Source organism: Microcebus murinus, chromosome 8 (assembly GCF_040939455.1).
Source record: "Microcebus murinus isolate Inina chromosome 8, M.murinus_Inina_mat1.0, whole genome shotgun sequence".
NCBI lineage: Eukaryota > Metazoa > Chordata > Mammalia > Primates > Cheirogaleidae > Microcebus > Microcebus murinus.
The window spans coordinates 73,906,852-73,926,154 of record NC_134111.1 but is presented as its reverse complement, the minus strand read 5'-3'; the positions used below and the strand labels follow the sequence as shown (position 1 = coordinate 73,926,154).

At 43.3% G+C, this 19,303-nt stretch overlaps 1 protein-coding gene across 1 annotated transcript in view; it reads right to left on the bottom strand.

Annotated features, from left to right (window-relative positions):
• The window catches only part of AOX1 (aldehyde oxidase 1), a 67,461-nt gene extending 48,745 nt beyond the window's left edge, over positions 1 to 18,716 (bottom strand). The window contains exons 1-7 of the mRNA XM_012739071.3: positions 18,573 to 18,716; positions 12,673 to 12,730; positions 9,042 to 9,138; positions 5,909 to 6,017; positions 4,420 to 4,546; positions 1,437 to 1,498; positions 457 to 546 (exon numbers count right to left, since the gene is read on the bottom strand). Coding sequence (XP_012594525.2) covers positions 457 to 546; positions 1,437 to 1,498; positions 4,420 to 4,546; positions 5,909 to 6,017; positions 9,042 to 9,138; positions 12,673 to 12,730; positions 18,573 to 18,617 — 588 coding nt within the window. The 5' untranslated portion in view covers positions 18,618 to 18,716. The remainder of the gene's footprint in view (positions 1 to 456; positions 547 to 1,436; positions 1,499 to 4,419; positions 4,547 to 5,908; positions 6,018 to 9,041; positions 9,139 to 12,672; positions 12,731 to 18,572) is intronic.
• Between the last annotated feature and the right edge of the window lie 587 nt (positions 18,717 to 19,303).

Genomic DNA, 19,303 nt, shown 5'->3' with positions numbered 1-19,303 from the left:
CCTCTGGACCCCTCAGCTTCCTGCACATTCTCTTTGGAATTGGGGGACAGCAGAGGAGGCAGGAGGTGGCACAGACACAGCTGGGAACACGCACAGTTCCCTGAACCGCTCCCATCACTACTTGCTCCGCCTGGTATCTCACTTCCCTGACATCCTCACTTTGCTTCTGGCCTTTGAAAAAAGATTTGAAGACTGCTCTTTAAAAACTAAGAGGCGCTAAGGAATCAATGTGTTTTCTCTCTCATAGATAGCTGTATTTAAATGGGAATAATATCTCGAATGAGGGACAAAGTTGCTAAGATAAAATTTTTTTATATATAGAGTGAGAATGGAAGAGGGGACACATTGACATACCTCAAATTAGCCAAATTGGGTAGTCACTTATTCTTCTTAAGAGTAAGTCAGCTACTGCTCATGTCCTGAGAAAGCCTTATAAAAACTTTACATTTCACTGACCTTATTTCCTTCCTCAAATTCTGGTAATCCATTTATTCCTTGATCCAAACAGCAAATTCCATTTTCTTTACTTTGACAGCAGCCAGAAGACTAGTGGGCAAAAAACAAATCACTAGGAATTTATTGCTGATTCTACTAAGTAGGAAATAAAGCAGGTAACTACCATAATCAGAATCATAATATTGTTAGATATCTGGAAAGAGCCATTTGTACTTAAACAGCCAAATTAACTCTAATAAAAAACCTGAGCATACAAGGAAATTTTGAAGAGCAGTGATTATTAAACAGGCTAAAATATATAATTATTTTATAATGGAGCCTGGCACATAGCAATAAATATTAAATATTGACAATGATTAATAATGTTAATTTTAATATTTTAAATAGTAACACATAATATTAACAAGTATTATTATAATCATCACTGTGTTCTTATGTGTGATGTACTAATTTCATAGTTTAAATTCCAAAGGGCAATCTTATGTCCTTCACTTTGATATTGTTTGTTTATTTATCCATTCAATAAATATTGATTGAGCAGCTACCCAGTGAATGGACAGTGGCTAGCCCTGGAAATGTACAGCCTCTGCTGTCAAGCAGCCCATAATTTCATGAAGAGATGGAGTAGCAGATGGGCAATTGTGCTACACTGTGCACGTGTGCATCTCACACATGCACGGGGCTACAGGAGTGCCAGGGCAGGGGACCTGACAAATAGGTCAGGGAAGACCTCTTAGAGCAGTGATCCACGGCCAATATCAAAATGCTTCAATGCTCATTACGTCACCACCAAGGCAAGCTCAGAGAATGAAGGTGAGCGCCCTGGCCAAGATCAAATAAAACAGCAGTTACAGACCTTGAGATAAGAAATAGCCCTATATTAGTAACAATGGCTGTCCCCCTAATCACACCTGACAACCCCTACTGTTTAGTTCCATTGGGGGAAAAATATACTCAACCATGTGATCCTTTCTACTTACTTTACAGAAAGTCTTGCAAGCATCAATCATGGGCCTGTAGCCAGTGCAACGGCACAGGTTACCTGCAGGGGAATAAACAAGCTCTGTTACTCAAGTGACCTAGAGGCACATTCTGTCAAACGCATGATGGAAATTAGGACCCTATGCTAGAAGAAAACTCTGTTTGACATTTCAGTCCACCTAATTTACAAAGTTGGGGTTTTTTTTTATCAGCAACTTGGGATATTTAGTTGAGAGTCTCAAGGCAGATTTTAACAGCTCAGCCATTTGTACTTTTCTGTAAACAGTTTTTATGCCCTCTGCTTGTGCTCAAACACAGCAATGATTTCAAGCCAAAAACTTGCCCTACAGTCACATTCAAGGGCTAAGCTTCCCTTTTTAAGAAAAGCAAAAGCTACCTTATTGTGGTATTACTGATGTACAAAAAGCCAGACATATTTAATGTATCCAACTTGATGCATTTGGAGATAAGTATATACCCATGAAACCATCGCCACGGCCAGTGCCGTAAACAGATCTATCACCTCTAAGTTTCCTCCTGCCATTTATTTATTTACTCATTTATTTAGTGATAAGAACACTTAATATAAGATCTACCCTCTTAGCAAATGTTTAAGTATACAATACAGTATTGTTAGCCATAGACACTGTGCTGTGCGGTAGAGCTCCAGGACTTACTCATCCTGCGTAACTGAAACTTTGTACCCTTTGACCAATACGATCGCCCCTTGGCATATGCAAGGGATTGGTTCCAGGACTGCCCACAAAAACCAAGTCCACACATATCAAGTCCTGCAGTGGGCCCTGGGAACCTGCATTTTCACAAAAAGCTGGTCTTCTAAATACGCGACAACTAGATTTTTGATCCACTTTTGGTTGAAAAAAAGCTGCGTATAAGTGGACTCACACGGTTTGGACCCATGTAGTTCAAGAGTCACCTGTACCTCCTCGTTTTCCCTTCTCCATCCCCTGGTAACCACCATTCTACCCTCTGCTTCTGTGAGTTTGGCTATTTTAGATTCTTCATATAAGTGGGATCATGTAATATTGCTCTTCTGTGTCTGGCTTATTTCACTTTGCATAATGTCCTCCAGGTTAATATAGGTTGTTGCAAATGGCAGGATTTCCTTCTTTTTTTAAGAGAAAAAAAAAATGTCCTCATTGTTAATGCTATAGCAGTTATCAATTTATTTTAAAAAGAGAGGGACGGAGTGCTAAGCTTCAGTTGATAGATCAAAAGCAAAGAAAAGAAGCAAAAAGATCAAAGGCATTGTACAGCAGCAAAGGTAGTTATTAAACTTTGGAAGCAGTTGGGCACACAGTTTATTTATAGTGTAAAATTAAGGAATTCAAACTTAAAGTTGTTAGAACTTTAAATTATTTTGAGCCTTCAGAGGAATATAACTATGTGGCCTGAGTCATGCAGCTGCAATTTCTGCTTTTTCCTGTAAATGACTAGAAATCACCCAATGGCATCAGAGATAGGACCCTTTAGATCATTACTCCTCCTCACAGAATGTTAAAGCAATCTGCCTTGAATGTAGCAAGCTGCAGACAATCAAATCGCTGTAATGTATGGACTGGCCTTGTGTGGAAGACGTCGAACCCTGTTAAACTTCTCTGTTTCTGCCTGTGTAAGTGAAACCCTAACTTCCCCACTTGGGAACACTGACTCCATTCCTCTGGAGTCTGTCTTTCCCAAGTGGTCATCCACAAACTTTGTGCTTGAATAAACTCAATACTTAATCATGTTTTCTGACTTTCATTGCTTAGGATCAAAAACAATAAATTATAAGGCCAGTGTTTCTTTCGCAGAGGTCTGTGGTCCTCGCCCACCCCCAAATCTGAGGTCTTACTTACAAAACAAGGCCACTCAGTCAAGCTGTCTGGGGGTGTATCCCAGGAATCTTCATTATTCATAAATCCCCCATGTGTTACATGTCTTCGGTACCCTCAAATTTGTGAACCCTTTGTCACTTCTTCACAACTTAAACAGTCATGAAGTAGAATGCATGGTAAGACCTACAGGAAATCAGGCAGCAGACAGTTTTGTGCTATGTCTCTCCCTCCTGCTTCCATTTGCTCTGGTTCTCCCTGGAGCACTGCTACAGAGGACTCTCGTTCACTAGCAGAGAAATGAGGTCCTCAGGAGGCAGGAGGCAAAGACAGATAGAGCCATGGGAGTTCCAGCAGACATAGGATCTGAGAGGCTATCATTTTTAAAAATCGTTTAGACTCTTGTTGATAAGCCCCCCCCCCAACACACACATACACACTGAGCTCCCGAACTTGATGAAGTGGCTCTAGAGTGGATAGAGACAGCTCTTTGAAACCAGTATCACCATAAGACCTCAGTCTCTTTGACTCCATGCTGTACTCACCGACAGCATCTGAAACTTAACATGGCCCCGAGAGCACCCGCCCCACAGAAGAGCGTGGCGACAGAGCAGTGTGGGGAGACAATGGGACTCTTGCCAAGGACTCTTTCCAACTGGGCTCTTTCCAAGGGTAAATGAAAAACTGGCCTTTTAATGAGTACAGAAACAAGCAAACAACAACAAAGGGAGGGACTCTTACAGATTAAAAGAGACTTCAGAATTATGTCAGCCAAATGCGATGTAAGCAAACAACAACAAAGGGAGGGGACTCTTACAGACTAAAAGAGACTTCAGAATTATGTTAGCAAAATGCGATGTGTGGGTCTGTTTTGGATCCTGATCAGAACAAACCAACTCCTCTACATGTTGGTGGTATAACTTTGAACAAAATTACTCTCTCCAAACCTCAATTTCTCCATCTACGAAATGGGAATAGTAATGGTACCTATCTCATAAAGTTACGGTGAGGATTAAAGGAGATAATCTTCAAATAGCATTTAATACAGTGTGTGGCACATAGTAGGTATCCATTATTAGCTGTCGTCATCACCATCATCATCATTTAAAAGTGAACACGCATGCGCACACACACGCATATAACCTACCACCAAGAGCATCAGTTAACTGATCCAGAGTGGGCTCCGGGTGGTTCCTGAGCAGCGTGTACAAGGACATCACCATCCCAGGGGTACAGAATCCACACTGGGTGCCATGGCACTTGGCGATCCGCTCCTGGAAGCACAGAAAGGTGAGAAATGCAGAACCTGGGGCCCCACCCCAGACCCACTGAGTCAGAGCCTGCATTTTAACAACATCCTTGGAGATTTGTCTGCACGCCTAAGTTGAACAAGAGGCTTTTCTCATCTCACATGCCTCCCACTCTGGGGCTGGGTTGTTGTGATGTCCGACCTCATCAGCTTTTGAGCTTCACTGAAGGGAGGGTTTTCAGCCTTTACAATCACCTTGAGAGCTTCCAGAATTCGAGGGCTCAAGCAGCACCTGAAATCAACTGACTTAGTTGCTAGGAGTGGGACACAGGTATACATCTTTTAAAGATTCTCAGGTGGTTTCAATGTGCAGGTGAGGTTGTGAATTACTGAGATAAAGGAAGTCCTTCAGAGAAATGAATGAAATTACACTCAAATTGAGAAATTAAAAAAAAGAAGGAAATATTTCCTTTATTTCTTCCATGGCTTTTTCCTCCCTAGCATTTCCTCTTTAGAGTCTAAGTTCTAAGGTGCAAGTCCATTTTGGAAGCTGATGGGAGCTCAGCACCAGATAGGGAATGAAAGGGTGTTTGCACGCCTGCGTGCAAGTGGCCAAGTCTCACAAGGGTGTCCAAGCAGAATCTTCTCCCTCTAGATAATGAGGTTTCATGGAAAATAAATAGAAACCAAGATTCCTTCAAGTCTAAAGAACTTGAAGTTTGGCCATTTTCTACGTTGCTCCTATCTTTTCCCTCTTACATTTCCCCTCATAAGCGACCCTTATTAATTCAGATAAAAACAAGTGTCAACGGCATTTTTATGGGTAATGTATACATAATTTAAAGAGTCAAGAGTCTGAAGGTGTCTTTTCCCTTGAGGCAAAAGCTCTAACAAAGTGCCGCTTCGGGAGAAAAAGCCTCAAAATTCACTGACAATTCCTATCATCTGTCTTCTGAACAAGTCCTAAGTTTGATAAATCTTTTTGGTAGCTGAGATGTTCATTCATCTTTAAGATCATGTTATTTCTCACCTTATTAAAAAAAGAAAAAAGAAAATTATGTCCCTCAATGCACATGGCTCTTGTTTCTCTGAGTTTGGAAGATGTAAGATGGACAGGTCCCATCTAATTAGAGCACAGAAAACAAACCCAGAGATGTCAGAGTTTTCTTAGAAAAGAGAAAGTCTTGTAGTCTTCCAAAAGCATCTTTCCAAGAAGTTAGTCACAGACACTCACATATCCCAGTATCCCAGCCTTCACTCCTGGCCCCGACTGGCCTTCATGTGTTAGCAGGGCGCAAACTGCTGTGGTCTCTTAATCTCAGAGACTCATAACGACATTAATGGTTTTGGAAGTACAAATTCCCTTAAGGAAGAGGCACATCCTCACCTGAACAGGATGGATTCTGGTCTTGGTGCTTCCTATGCCTTCTACCGTGGTGACGGCGGCACCGTGCAGGGAACAGATGGGGATCAGACAGGCAGTGGCTGGGTAATGCCTTCAGAACACAAAGGAGAAGCATGAAGTGCAAATCACCTTGTTTCCAAGGGAAAAGGGGACCGAGCATTCACTGGGCACCTCCACTATGGCAGGTTTGTATCATGTCCCCAGCCTTTGCATATAAATTTTATCCTTAGCTTAGGCCCATTTTGCAGAAGTATTATTATATAAAATCTGAGGACCAGAGTAATTTACTCAGGGTCACAGATGGAGTGTCAGAAGCAGGATTAAAATTAAGCCTCCTAATTCTAATTCTAGACAGTTTCCAACAACTTTAATAGTTTTTCTTTTTGAATAAGGGGCAGGGGGGTGCTGACATTATCTAGTTACATGCCACCACCCATCCACCTAGAAATTTTTCCATCTTCCAGGCAGATGCTGGGCCAGGGGTCTGTTGGGTGATAAAGTGAATGTGACGTTGTGCTTCAGAAGAAGTAGGGTGTGGAATACAGAGCTCCTCAATCTCACAGAACCACTGCTAGAAAATGTCCAATTCAAAATGACTCTTAAAATGTTCTCATTCTCAAACAGGCCACAGATGGCAAATAAATATGTGAAACAAATGTCCAACCTCAAAAATTAAGAAAGAATCAAATTTATCAAAGAAAATGACAATTATCAAAGAAAATGACAAAATTTTAAAAAGTTATAATATCCCTTGGTAGCAAAGGCTTGGGAAAGTGGGACTCATACACTGCTTATAAGAATGGTGATTAAATTCTCCCCAAGCTCTTCTGGGAGACATTTCACTGAAAGACATAAAAACCTTGAAGACGCACACCGTCTTTTACTCTGCAATTCCACCTCTATGTATGTTTCATAGGGAGATAGCCATAGACATAAACACAAATATAAATACATCTATAGGAATGTTCATTGATGTGTTTCTCATAATAATGAAAACTAAAAATAACCTAAGTGAACACTATTTGGGGATTGGTTTCAGTACATCCAAATGATGGAACACACACAGCCATTTACATTTATTATTTTAAAAAGATATTAGTGAAAAATTAACAAAATACACAGTTTTTAAACAGTATTGAAGTATGCTTCTATTTGTATACACAATGGAAAGACTGGAAGGATATTATTCATTTATAAATAAATATAAATATTTATTAATTGCCTACTGTGTGCCAGACAGAGTTCCACATGCTAGGATTCACTAGTGAACAAGACAGATAAAATCCCTGCCCTGTAGAGTGTATATTCTAGTTAAGAGAAAATAGATAGTACACATAGACAATACACATCCACCTACATATATAAATTGAAATGATGAAAAGTCCATGAATAAATTCATATAGGCTAAAGGTCAGGCACAGCTATCAGCAGGTGATGAGGGAGGATTGAGAATGTAATGTTTTCATTAAAAAATGGATGATCTGAAGGAGCCAGACATGATAGGCAGAGGGACAACACACACACTCAGGCCCTGAGACAGGAATGAGGCTGGGATGTTTCGGAACAGAAAGAAAGACAAAAAGAAGTCCAGCGAGGGTGGAGCACAGTGGGGTGGTATTTATTCAAGGCCAGGGAGCTGGGCAGGGGCCAGGCAGGTCATGGTAAAGCTTCCTAGTAAAGGTAAGGAGCTTGAATAATGATTCAAAGGCAAGTGAGTTTTCAGCTTAGATGTAGAAACTGTCACTCTTATTCTAAAAAACCAAAATAAGCCATATGAGCCACATAATCATAATTTTTAAAAAACTCATCAGATACTAAGTACATAAAAAAACTTTATGAGCTAAACTGTATAAATAAATGAGCTAAACTCCATTCTTTCACAAGACCTTTGTAAGAGAGAAGACACAGCTCCTCTTGTTCCTGAGATACAGTTGTTCACTTCCTGAAATGGAAAAAGAAGGAGGAACCTGCCTTAGCTGGGGATAAAGGAGAAACCAGACCAACTTTCAACAAACTTTTAATGGTTGCATGCGGGATGATAAACAGAGTAAAATCCAAAACTGGCTGCCATTAGCACCAACATCTTCCCCACCAGAGATCACTGAGTGCTGGGGATAGTTCCCCAAAAATGGGTGGGGAAGGAGAGCTGAAAGAAACTTTCCAGGCACTCTGGCCCTTAAAAAAAGAAGGTTGGAGGACAGAGGGGAGAACTGAAGGAAAATCCTAGGCACTCAGGCTTTGCAGAGTATAGGGTAGTTGCTCCCCTAGAGGCTAAAGACAGGGTTGCACAGCAGCTCCCAAAGCATGGAAGGTGAGCTAGGAGGGCAAAGACAACTCCTTAGGGACCTAAAAAGCTGGCAGCCGGGCTGTAAAGCAGGGAGGCATCTCTCAGAGCACAGAAAGCAGGTGGCCTGTGTTCCACAGGCAGATACCTGAAACTTCACCAGTGCTCAGGTCCTTAGCCCTCAGCTGAGATCTGTGAAATGATGTAAATGGTCTAACATGCACAATTGAAGTTCCAGAGGAGGGGGAAGAGAGAAAGAGCATGGCACAGAACAAACAGTTGAAGAGACTGCCGTGAGAAGTTTCCAAAGCTGATAGAAGGCATCAACCCACAGATCCAAGAAACTTGGCAAACCTGAAGAAGGATAAATACCAAATATAAAGAGGTGTTAAACATGGGAAGCCATTGGTGATGCTTAAGTAGAAGACTGATTTAATCTGATTTATACTTGAAACAGATCTCTCTGTTGATGCATGGAGAATGCACTGGATGGGAGCTAGGAGGTAAGTTAGGAGGCTGTAAGAGTAATACAGGAGTGTGATGATGGCATTATCCTCCACTTACCCTGCCTTTCTTCTTCAGACAGCACAGGGAGTCAGGCAGCCTTTCAAATTTTGACAGGGGATTCTTTGACTATATGTTATTCTCACTGATGGTACATTTTTTCCCCAACCCATTCATATTTCTGGGACCATGTCTGTCTTGTTCATTATTGTACCCCCAGTGCCTCAGTTCCTTTCACTTAGTAGGTACTCAATATATATTTACTAAATGAAGGAATGAAACAAAGTTCAAAACATTCAACCACAGGTGGACTTTGCTGCAAGGTACCTTATCTTCTTGGTGGTGGGGCTGTATCGTGATAGCATCACTGTACAGGCACCACAGCCTCCCCCTCCACAGCCGTACTTAGTTCCCATGAGTCCAACTGGAGGAAGCATGGTTAAAGATCATGTTTTCCATAAATCTTTTTTCAGATTAGCTCTGACCTTAGGAGATGGCACCATCACAGACTCTTAAAAGTATAAATTCAATACCTATTCATCAAATGATATCTGTATGTCTTAGGTGCTATGATACCAGCTATAATTTTATAAATTCTTGATCTCCTTTTATGTGTTGTATCTCATGCCCTCCCTTTGCAAACAATTGAACCTCAGGTTACCAAAAATTGGGCCAAACTGAAAAAGGAAGAGTCTATCCATGTAAGGGCTTGAGTATTTGAAGGTATGAATATATTACACATTTGTTCTCATCCTTATCTGTGTTATTTATTGTAATAAATAATTCTTGAGGTATTTGTGTCATATTAGCCATGTTTGTTATATTTCTTTGCCTTTCAGTGGAAGAAACTGCTAGTTATTCCCCAATATCTGTTCTTTCATTATTCCTTGGTAATAGAAACCCCAACTTTTAGCCACACACACTGCTGTCCAGAATAAAGAATACATTTTCCAGCCTCCTCTGCAGCTAGATAGGTCATTAACAATGCTGGCTAACGGGATGTAAATTTTAGGTTATTAAATCTCAAGTGTCTGATTTTGAATCAAAAGTTTGGTTATTATATCTCAAGAAGCAATCCAATTAATCAGAGTATGTGCCTAAACTATTGACATAGTTTTGCCATCTTAACAGTAGCTTGTTTACACCAGGAGTGAAGAAGCTGGGAGAGCAAGTGGTAATGAAATCACGAAAGGCAGTTTCTGCAGCTTGTTGAGAATTGAATATTTTTCCTTGCAAGAAGTGGTCCAAAGCCTGAAGAACTGGTAGTCAGCTGGTGCAAGGTCTGGTGAATACGGTAGATGACAAAGAGTTTCCAAGGCCAGCCTCTGTAGTTTGAGCAGAGTTGTGTTTTGTGACATGTGGTCTTATAAGAGGATTGGCCTGTCTCTATTGACAAATCTCGGCTGTTTAATTGAAAACATTCTCATCATTTCATCCAATTGGTTGCAGCAGACATCTGTTGTAATCGATAGACCAGGTTTCATGAAGCTGTAGTGGATAATACCAGCAGTGGACCGCCAGACACCATTAGCTTTTTTAAAATGAATATTCAGTTTTGGACTGTGTTTCAGCACTTCATCTTTATCCAACCATTGTACTGAAGGCTTGTGATTGTCAGAAAGAGTCATTTTCCATCATATGTAACAATAAAATGTAGAAATGGTTCGTCTTTATGTCATGACAGCAAAGAAAGGCAAGCTTCAAGACGATTTCTCTTCTGACACTTGTTTAATTCATGTAGTACCCATCTACCCTGCTTCTTTATCTTGCCGATTTGTGTCAAATGGTCCAATATTGATGGAATAGTCACATCAAACCTTGCTGCTAATCATGCATAGGTCAAGATGGATTCATTTCCACTACAGCTTTCTGCTTATTATCCACCTTCTTTTCAGGTTGCCCATGTGGCTCATTTTCGAGATTAAAATCACCAGAACAAAACTTCTGGAACCATCAATGTACTATGTGTTCATTAGCCACATCCTTCCCAAACACTTCACTGATATGTCAAGCTATCTGTGCAGCATTGGTTCCACGATGGAACTCATATTAAAAAATAACATGAATTTTGACTTATCCATGGTTTCACAAAAGTTGCTCTAAAAAAATTTTGAAAGACAATCACAAGCCAAAACCCATGCGTTTGAAATAATGAGGATGTACCTTCACACTAAAAATAAAACAAGAAGTGTCAAAGTGAAAATGTCAGAGATATCAACTGTCAAACTTAACACTTAAGGAAATCAGACATTTCATACTTAATGACCTAATACAAGTGTTGTGTATGACTTGTAGGAGGGGAGTGTCCTCGAAACGAGAGGGGTGCCCCCTTTTTTGCCAGTTACTTCTTCTGATTTGCTGGAATTCAGATTTGGTGGCTGGACCTCAGTTAGTTATCTCCGACCGTTCAGGAGCAAGCTGCATGCTGAGGAGGGTGGAGCTTGGCTCGACACTGCTTTACTGGTCCTGATCACCTACCTTTGGGTTTCCTTTATGTGAGTACGACAGCCATGCAAACGTGTCTCACAGACCCCTTTGAACATGGAGGGTAAGTGACTGAGGGGCCCTTGTGCTGCTCTTGGAAGCCGATTGCCCTGGTTTTCATTAAGGCCGTGCCTCCCTCAGCTGCCCCCCACCAACGGCTCAGCGCTATGGAGAGCCGAAGTCCTGGTCAAGTATCCCCAGTGGTTTTGAAGAACATGCCTTAGACTGACCAGCAGTCTAGGGCCCTTCCATTCAACCTTCTCTCCCTCTCTTCTTTTCCAGGGCCAGACTTGCACTGTGGTCTAACGGCTCTGTGAACCTTCTCCGACTCCCTCCCTATTTCCTTTCATGCAGGCATTTCTCCTCATAAAACCTTTGCATGTTTAATCCATTTTTGGTGTCTGCTTCCTAGAGAACCTTAACCAACACAATGAGAAAGAAATAAACTTCTATTTTCTATCTTATTTACTACTTTTTGAGGTTTTCTGTCACTTACAGTGAACCAAACTTTAAATAGTGTACATAGGTACTGTGGATAACCTGGAAGTCAGTGTTCATTGTTTTTTTTTTTTTTCTCATTTTTTTTTTTTTTTTTTACTTGGACATTGACTTGGAATATATATTTTTAGTTGGTCAATTAATGTATTTCTATTTTTGGTAGAGACGGGGTCTCGCTCAGGCTGGTTTCGAACTCCTGACCTTGAGCAATCCGCCCGCCTCAGCCTCCCAAAGTGCTAGGATTACAGGCGTGAGCCACCACGCCCGGCAGTGTTCATTGTTTTTATGTCCAAAGATCTTGAACGACTTCCATGAGTATGTTTTAGGAGGATGTTTTGACAATTTCATGTCTGTAAAGTAGTAATTGATGCTTTGGAGTTGTGTACTCTTTGGAGAATTTCACTCTTCCTGGGGGGAAAAGGTACAAACTCCCATTGTGGCATAATTTTGTATATTGTTTAGTGGGGTCTACTGCCGACCTCTAGAAGCTCACTGGAATTCATGCATAGCAAGCTAAAAATCCATTCCTAAGATGGCTTTTATTTAGAAAGTCTTTCTAGGGAAACATTTTCAGGTTTAATTTCTCTATTTTTCTTTTACTTTCATTTTAGGTGATTTCTATGCCCTCTTTTTCTAATGGGCATGATGATTAGTCTTTGAAAATAGAGTGTAAACATTGTGACTTTTAATTCTAAAGGATGCTTAATTAAGCCCTTTAAACATCTATTGCTTTAGTTTCCATTGCTAGTTTCTCTATTTTACACAGACATTAGAAAGAACTTGGTTCTTCTGACAGTCACAATTGTGTACTGTCTATAAAACTAAGATGCAGAACTTTCTCAAAGATAAACATAAACCCGTAATAGTAGGGAATATGTCTCAGCATGTTTCTAAAAAGATATTTGACATATCATTTGATGAAGACATAAGAGCTGTACATACATACACACACATACACACTCAAAGCAAAGGATACGCTTCTTCCGTAGATATGGTAACAGCATTATTTCAGGATCGACATTTCTTTCTATCACCTATAACACAGAGAAAATGAGTTATGCACACAAAGTTGACAGAGCTAGCGAGAAATTCACATTGGGAGGAACACGCTAATTGGAGGAAAACGCGCTTTCATTAATCCTTCTACTCATATTTTCAGGTTGATTTCATGTTTATGGAACACCTGTGATATTCAGATCACCTCTCTTAAGTGTAATCTTGAGCCTCCCCCCCCAACAATTGCACCCCTGTCCTTAGTTCTGAATTAGCTCTGTCCTCTAGGGCAGTGATTGTGTCTACTAATAACACAAATGACTCCGGTCCAGCTTTTCCTACAAAGTCAGCGAGGGAAAAGACGTTAGCAGAACAGAGTAGGGTGGGGGGGGGGAGTGAGACAGAGAGAGAAGCTTTTGGAACAGAATAGCCTCTGAGAAATTGATAGTTAATTTTTTTAAAAAAGACTTGTTTATCATGTTCAAATAATTACAGTTTCCAGAAAGAGACCACAACGAACCATGTCCCCCGAGTCAAAGAAACGAAGGGGAAGATAAAACGTGCAGCAAGGACACACCCGCAAGTTCACGCGAGCAGGCCGGCAGCACAGCGGCACCTGTGGACGGCACAACCAAGGCACCGTGATCGGTTATGCCTTCCAACGTGATCATGTTTTCTCTTTTTTGATTAAAAATTCTGGATTACTTTTAGATTCACAGAACATATAGAAGCATGATTTGCTTCACAATTTCAGAAGCCAGATTCATCTTTTCATCATATTATAGTACTCTGCCCTCCTGGGAAGCAGGTGAGGAGAGGCGTGTGCTTAGGCCACGGCTGCCTCCCCACCCTCAGTTCTAAGCGTCCACATGCAAGGCCAGGTGAGGCATGTGCCAGCTGCCAAGGTCAGATCTGTGCCCTAGAAGAGTATGTGCGGGAGTGTGGGTATACATACTACAATATAAGAAAAAAAAAGTGGGGTACCTCCCAGGCATCTTCGACTTAACTGACCCTCAAATGGAACTCTTCATTTCATTTCCCAAATATACTCATTCCTTCTTTCCTCTAACCTGTTTCATAGCCTTACTATCTGCTAGGTTATCTAAGTTTAAAAACCTTCTCCCAAACTGTCATGCTCAGAATTCCCGAATCACTGGGATGCTTGTTAAAAATGCTTCTCTATGGAAGCAGGATTTCTGGGAGAGGGAACAAGAAGTGTACATTTTCAACGAGCACACTGAGTGCAGTCTTAGGTGAATTCCATCCAAGCATTCTTGGGAGTACAAGAAGTTCAAATTCCTTGGCCAGGCCGCTTTCATAAACTGCCCCATCATCCCCATGTATCTTGAACTCAGGCCACAGGGAAGAACTGGCCGATCCCAGCAGCACATGGACTTTCACCTTCACCACATCTGCGTACAGGCTTCTTTCTGTCCAGAAAGTCCCTTTCTTCTCCACTTGGCAGAGTTTTGTCATTCCCTGCCCTTTTCAAATGTTCCCTGGGCAGAATGCTGCCACTTAATACACCCTTTCCTAGTCCCTGCTCCAAGTGACCATTCTCTTCCGTGTTTCCATGGCCACTGTCCTTTCCCCTTCTTTTATGGCACGTTTTACTCTGTGCCATAATTATTTGTGTATGTGTAAGCCTATCTCAACCCTGAGAGAAACCATCTTCTGTTCTCTCTGTCAAACTCTGAGCTCTGTGCTGGGGATATACCATAAGGATGTAATAAATGTTAACTCATTAAATGAATGACTTGAACATGGTGTTAGAATTTGCTATGAGAACACCAAGAAGGGAGGAATGATTTCTCACAGACTGGGGCATCTGAACAGAAGAAAAGAAAGAAAAACAGAGAAGTTACTGGTGGCAGAAACTGCTGGTTGTCTATCCCTTCCTGCTGCCTGCCTGAAATAGGGATGAAATGGCTAGAACTCCAGCAATCATCTTAGACCACGAGGCAACATATTAATGACGGCAGAAAAAAAAGAGAGAAGAAATGGATCTCAGATAATAACATGAAGCTTCTGGCTCAGCCTCACAATGTCTGTCCCCAGATATGATGGCAAATCACAGAAGCCCAGTTTTAATGGACACACAGTAAAGAATAACTGCACTTGGAGAATATTTATATATTTTGGGAAGGAATTAATGGAAGGAGCAGGCCTTGCTGGTTTGTCTATTTGTTCCAGGAAATGTTTCAAGAGATTGGCGTTCTGGTTCAAAGTGTACTGGCTTGAAATGTGTTTATTTTTCTTGATTTGGTGGAGACTATATTTGAAGTGGAAACAGGGATCTAGCATGCGCCTTGTCCTGGCAGCTCTGGGAGTGAAGCAGGAAGGTCACACTAAGATAGTGGCTGGGAGGTACAGAGGGGATGGGCACAGAGTTATTCTTGTTGACTCTGGATTGGAGACATGATGACGGTTCTCAGGTGAGGGTCGTTGCACAAACTCATCTCAGTATAGCTTTGGGGTGTTGCAAAGGTGGAATCTGTCCCTCTGTATCTCTGCCAGCCCTTTTGGGAGAGTCCAAGTTCACACTGCACAAGGTTAAGAAATCATTTTCCTTTGTGTACGGCTGGAGACTAGTGCCTGAGGGGGCCTGGCTCAGATCCAAGACAGAGGCAGAAAGAAGAAAGAGAAAGAAAGAGAGAAAAAAGGGGAGAAAAATAGAAAATAAGGATGAGATACAGGTACATGTGAAAGGACAAGGCTGAGGGGTAGAAGAAGTGGGAAGAGAGAGGTGTACGTTGTGGGCCATGGTTAGTAGAGAATAACCCCACAGCAGCCTCAGAGCAGACAAGGAGGCCAGAGGGGACAACCATGAGGACACTTCTGCCTGAGCTAAGGCTGCTTCAAAATTCACTTTGCTTGTTGGTTCTTCCTGCCTAAGCTGCCTCCTCTGCAGCAGCCCCCAACCCCATCCTCTGAATCACTGCAGCCATCTCAGCAGCTCAGTAGACCAGGTACCCCAGGAAACACCAGCCAATGAACAGCTTTCTCCAGATTCCTACATAATACTAACACCCTATGCCCATGTAGCAAATAATACTCAATGACTACTTCCTAGCCTTCTTGACACTTCTAAGCAAGTCTGGCTCTACTAATGAAGGAGATTATTTTCTGGTCCAGATATTAACAAACATTTCCACATATTAAGTGTTAACTGTGTACAAGCACCAGGCTAACCACCGTCCATGGAATTTGGTCTTCATCCCAATTCCAGAAGATTAAGTTTTTGTTATTAGCTTTGCTTTGCAGAGGATACAACTGAGGCTCGGAGATATTAAGTACCCTGCCTGAGGCCCTGGACCGCACAGGGCTCAAACCCATGCCTGACTAGTTCCAAAGCGCACACCTTTGATCTCTACATCTCACGGCCTCACAGAATGACATGCTTCAGTTCCTGAGTTGTGGTCAGAATGTGGCATCTATGGCATAATTTATTCATGGGCCCCTCCTCCATAAACATGGCCCCTCCTCCCATGTTAAATGAGTCACCTGTTCTTCTGGGTCCTTAATAGAGAGAATGAGATTTCAGAAGTCTCTCTACAACTAAGGTTCTCACCAATGTGCACTGGTCTTGCCTCCAGATGGCCTTAGCTCCTGCCTTACCACACCTTTTGGCGACCTGGGGAGACTTTGCAAAAAGCACAGACCAAAGACCAATCATGCCACCTACTGTCTCCTAAATGGCTTCCAAGCTTCCTTTTCAAAGGCTAGTTTGTAATTCCAGAGGTCATGTTTGATTTCAAGACTCCTATTCTCTGGTGGTTTCTCTCTCATATTTTCTCAACAGACCCTCAGTCTCTGAACTAGAAAATTTATTCTAATTCTTTCCATGTAGCAGTCAGGCTTGCTTACCAGTATCAAAGCACATACTGCCTCAGAATTTGGAAGGGAGGAGAAGGAATGGGAAAGGGTGACACAATTTTTTTGAATGGAGTAATTTAAAAAAGTAAATCAATTATCTCTGGAGTATGCTTTACAAATGATAACAGGACATTTGGCCCACAAACAAAGTGGGCTGATAGATAAGAACCAGCTTATTTAATTTTAAAAATCAATAGAGTGCAGACTATGGTTAGCCATTATGTTACAAATCCCAATGCAGTTTGTTTGGAAGTAGGGAAGAGATAAGAGGGAAGAAGATGCTAGACTCAAAACACCTGCTTCCTCATTTAACCAAAACCCTTACCTTCATCTCCAATGCCCTAGTAGTCTGGCCCCTGGCCATGTGTCCAGCCCCCGAACCTGTCGGGAGCACACAGAAATCCTCCCACTTTGGGGCCTTTGTCCCTGCCACTTCCTCTGTCTGGAAGGCTCTGTCCCCAGGTGGTTGTAGGGCTTGCTCCTCACTTCCTCCCAGTGGTTGTTCAAATGTCACCCTTTAGGAGGGGCCAAAACATCCATCCCATCTAAAATATCAGCTTCTGCCCACTCTCAGTGCCCTGACTTTGCTTTGTTTTTTGTATCAGCACTTATCACTGCCTGGCATTACACATTTACATTCATTTATATGCTTGCTGCTCGTCTCCCCCGCACAACAGGAACTCCATGCAAGCAGGGACTCTGCCATTTCTGTGCTCTGCTATATCTCAGATGCCTGGAACGCTGCCTGGCACACAGTAGGCCTTACACAGATTGAACACCCGGGATCACTCTGTATGAAGTGGGTAGTGTTACTCACTTTTAACTGAGGAACTGAGTCCCTGAGGGATTAGGTTGTCTCGATGAGAGTTAGAGCTGGAATTGAACCCTTGTTTGTCTAAACAAAAAAGCCAGTCTTACTTACTATACCATTCTGTTGTTCAAAAGAAGGAAAAAATGACATAACGTCAATCATCTCACGCTGTTATGATATTCCACCTTTACAGCAGTCTTGTGAGGGTCCTAATGGCCCTCATTATAGATCAGGAAAAACAAGCTCATCTTACCCAGTGTGGAACCCAGGCAGCAGGGGCAAGGCTTTTGTGGGGCCTAGAACTTGTACAATTTGAGGGCTCCTCTTTAAAAAATTAATAGAAAACCATAAATGTGAAATTAGGCTCAGGGCCGAACAGGTCTCACAAGTGAGGGGCTTGCCACTTAACCTTCGTTAGCTTCCTGGGGAGGCAGCTGGGGGCGTTCAGGACAGGTGTGGTGGCTGCCCTCAGACAGAAGCAGGGGTCACAGGTGGCTCCACAGGAACCAGCACTGGCACTACGGAAAGGAGTTATCACAGCCCTTGCTCAGTTGTTAGCTCTTAGGAAAGCTCTTTAACCTTCCTGCCTCAGTTTCTCCCTTCAATATGTCAACAGTCTGGGATATTACGAGCGAGCAGAGCTGATGCCCACGTCTGGGGGGCGGGGTGCTTTAAACGATGCCCACCGGGCTTTGCTGGCCCCAGACACTGGACGCTGCCTGGAACTGTCCCTGAGGACCTGCAGAGTGAGCCCGCGGTGGATCCCAGCGGGACCTTCAGAGCCTGGCTTTGCTTCAGCTCTGCCAGGCACTAGCTGTGACTTTGGAAGGCCACAATTTCCTCATCTGAGAAACGATGAGGGCGGTTTGAATTAGTTCATCTCTAAGGCTCTGTCCCGGCTCTGCATTGCTCCCTGCTCCCGCAAACACACCCCGAGGGCTGAGGCTCGGCCCCCCCTCAGGTGCTCTCCGTCTGTCGGGCGAGGGGAGCGCCGGGAGCGCGGGCTTTGGTGGCAAGAGCTCCTGTCCTTCTTGTTGAGGGGAGGGTGGCAGTCGGCCTGTGAGCCCTGGAAGGAGAGCAGAGGGGCCCACTGGGAAGGTGGGCCCGAAGACGCCGGGCAGTCCCTGCAAACGCGTCCTTGGGACGCCAAGGCAGACCCGGCTTTGGGCGAGCGGGGCGCCGCTCCCCGCGCTCACCTTGCGGCCGTTCACGTAGAAGAGCAGCTCGGGCGCCGGGTCCATGGTGGCGGCTCCGACGGCGGGGTCGGTCGAGGCCAGCGCGGAGGCGGCGGCGCCCGGGACCGCAGGCGCCCGGCTGGGCGGCGCGACCCGACGGGTGGGCGGGGCTTGCGGAGCGGGAGTCCGACCGAGCCCCCGACGGGGAAGGTGCGGGGTGGGCGCCACCGTTCCCGAGCTCCCCGCCGGGAAGGCGCTCCCCGGATGCGGGAGCGCGCGGGCGCTCCGTGGGCTGCAGTCCGCACGCGAGGGCGGGCACGACGCCCAGCCGCCCGGCCTGCGGCGCTTCGCGTCCCCGCCGCACTCTGGCGGCTCAGCGGATCCGCCGCTTTGGTGATCGCGGGTCACTGCCGCTGTCCCGCGGCTTTCCAGCTAAAAGATGGGTCTGGCAGCAGCGGCACCTCCCTCCCTCCACAGCTGCTGCGGTTCTGTCCTCTCCTCCGCAGGGAGGATCTTAAGGACAACGAATGGTTTTACAACTTAAGAGTTTTAGAAATCGTTATTCAAGTTTATTTTTCAAATCAAGAGCTACCTTGATATAGAGATAAACTTTTAAAAAATGTTTTATCACTATTTGCAGTTCATCTGGTAAATACCAACAGAGATGTTAAACATCTCGGAAAACTGTTTTAAAAAGTAAAACTTTGAAAATACTGAAAAGTATAAAAAGAAAAATCACCTGTAAGCCCACA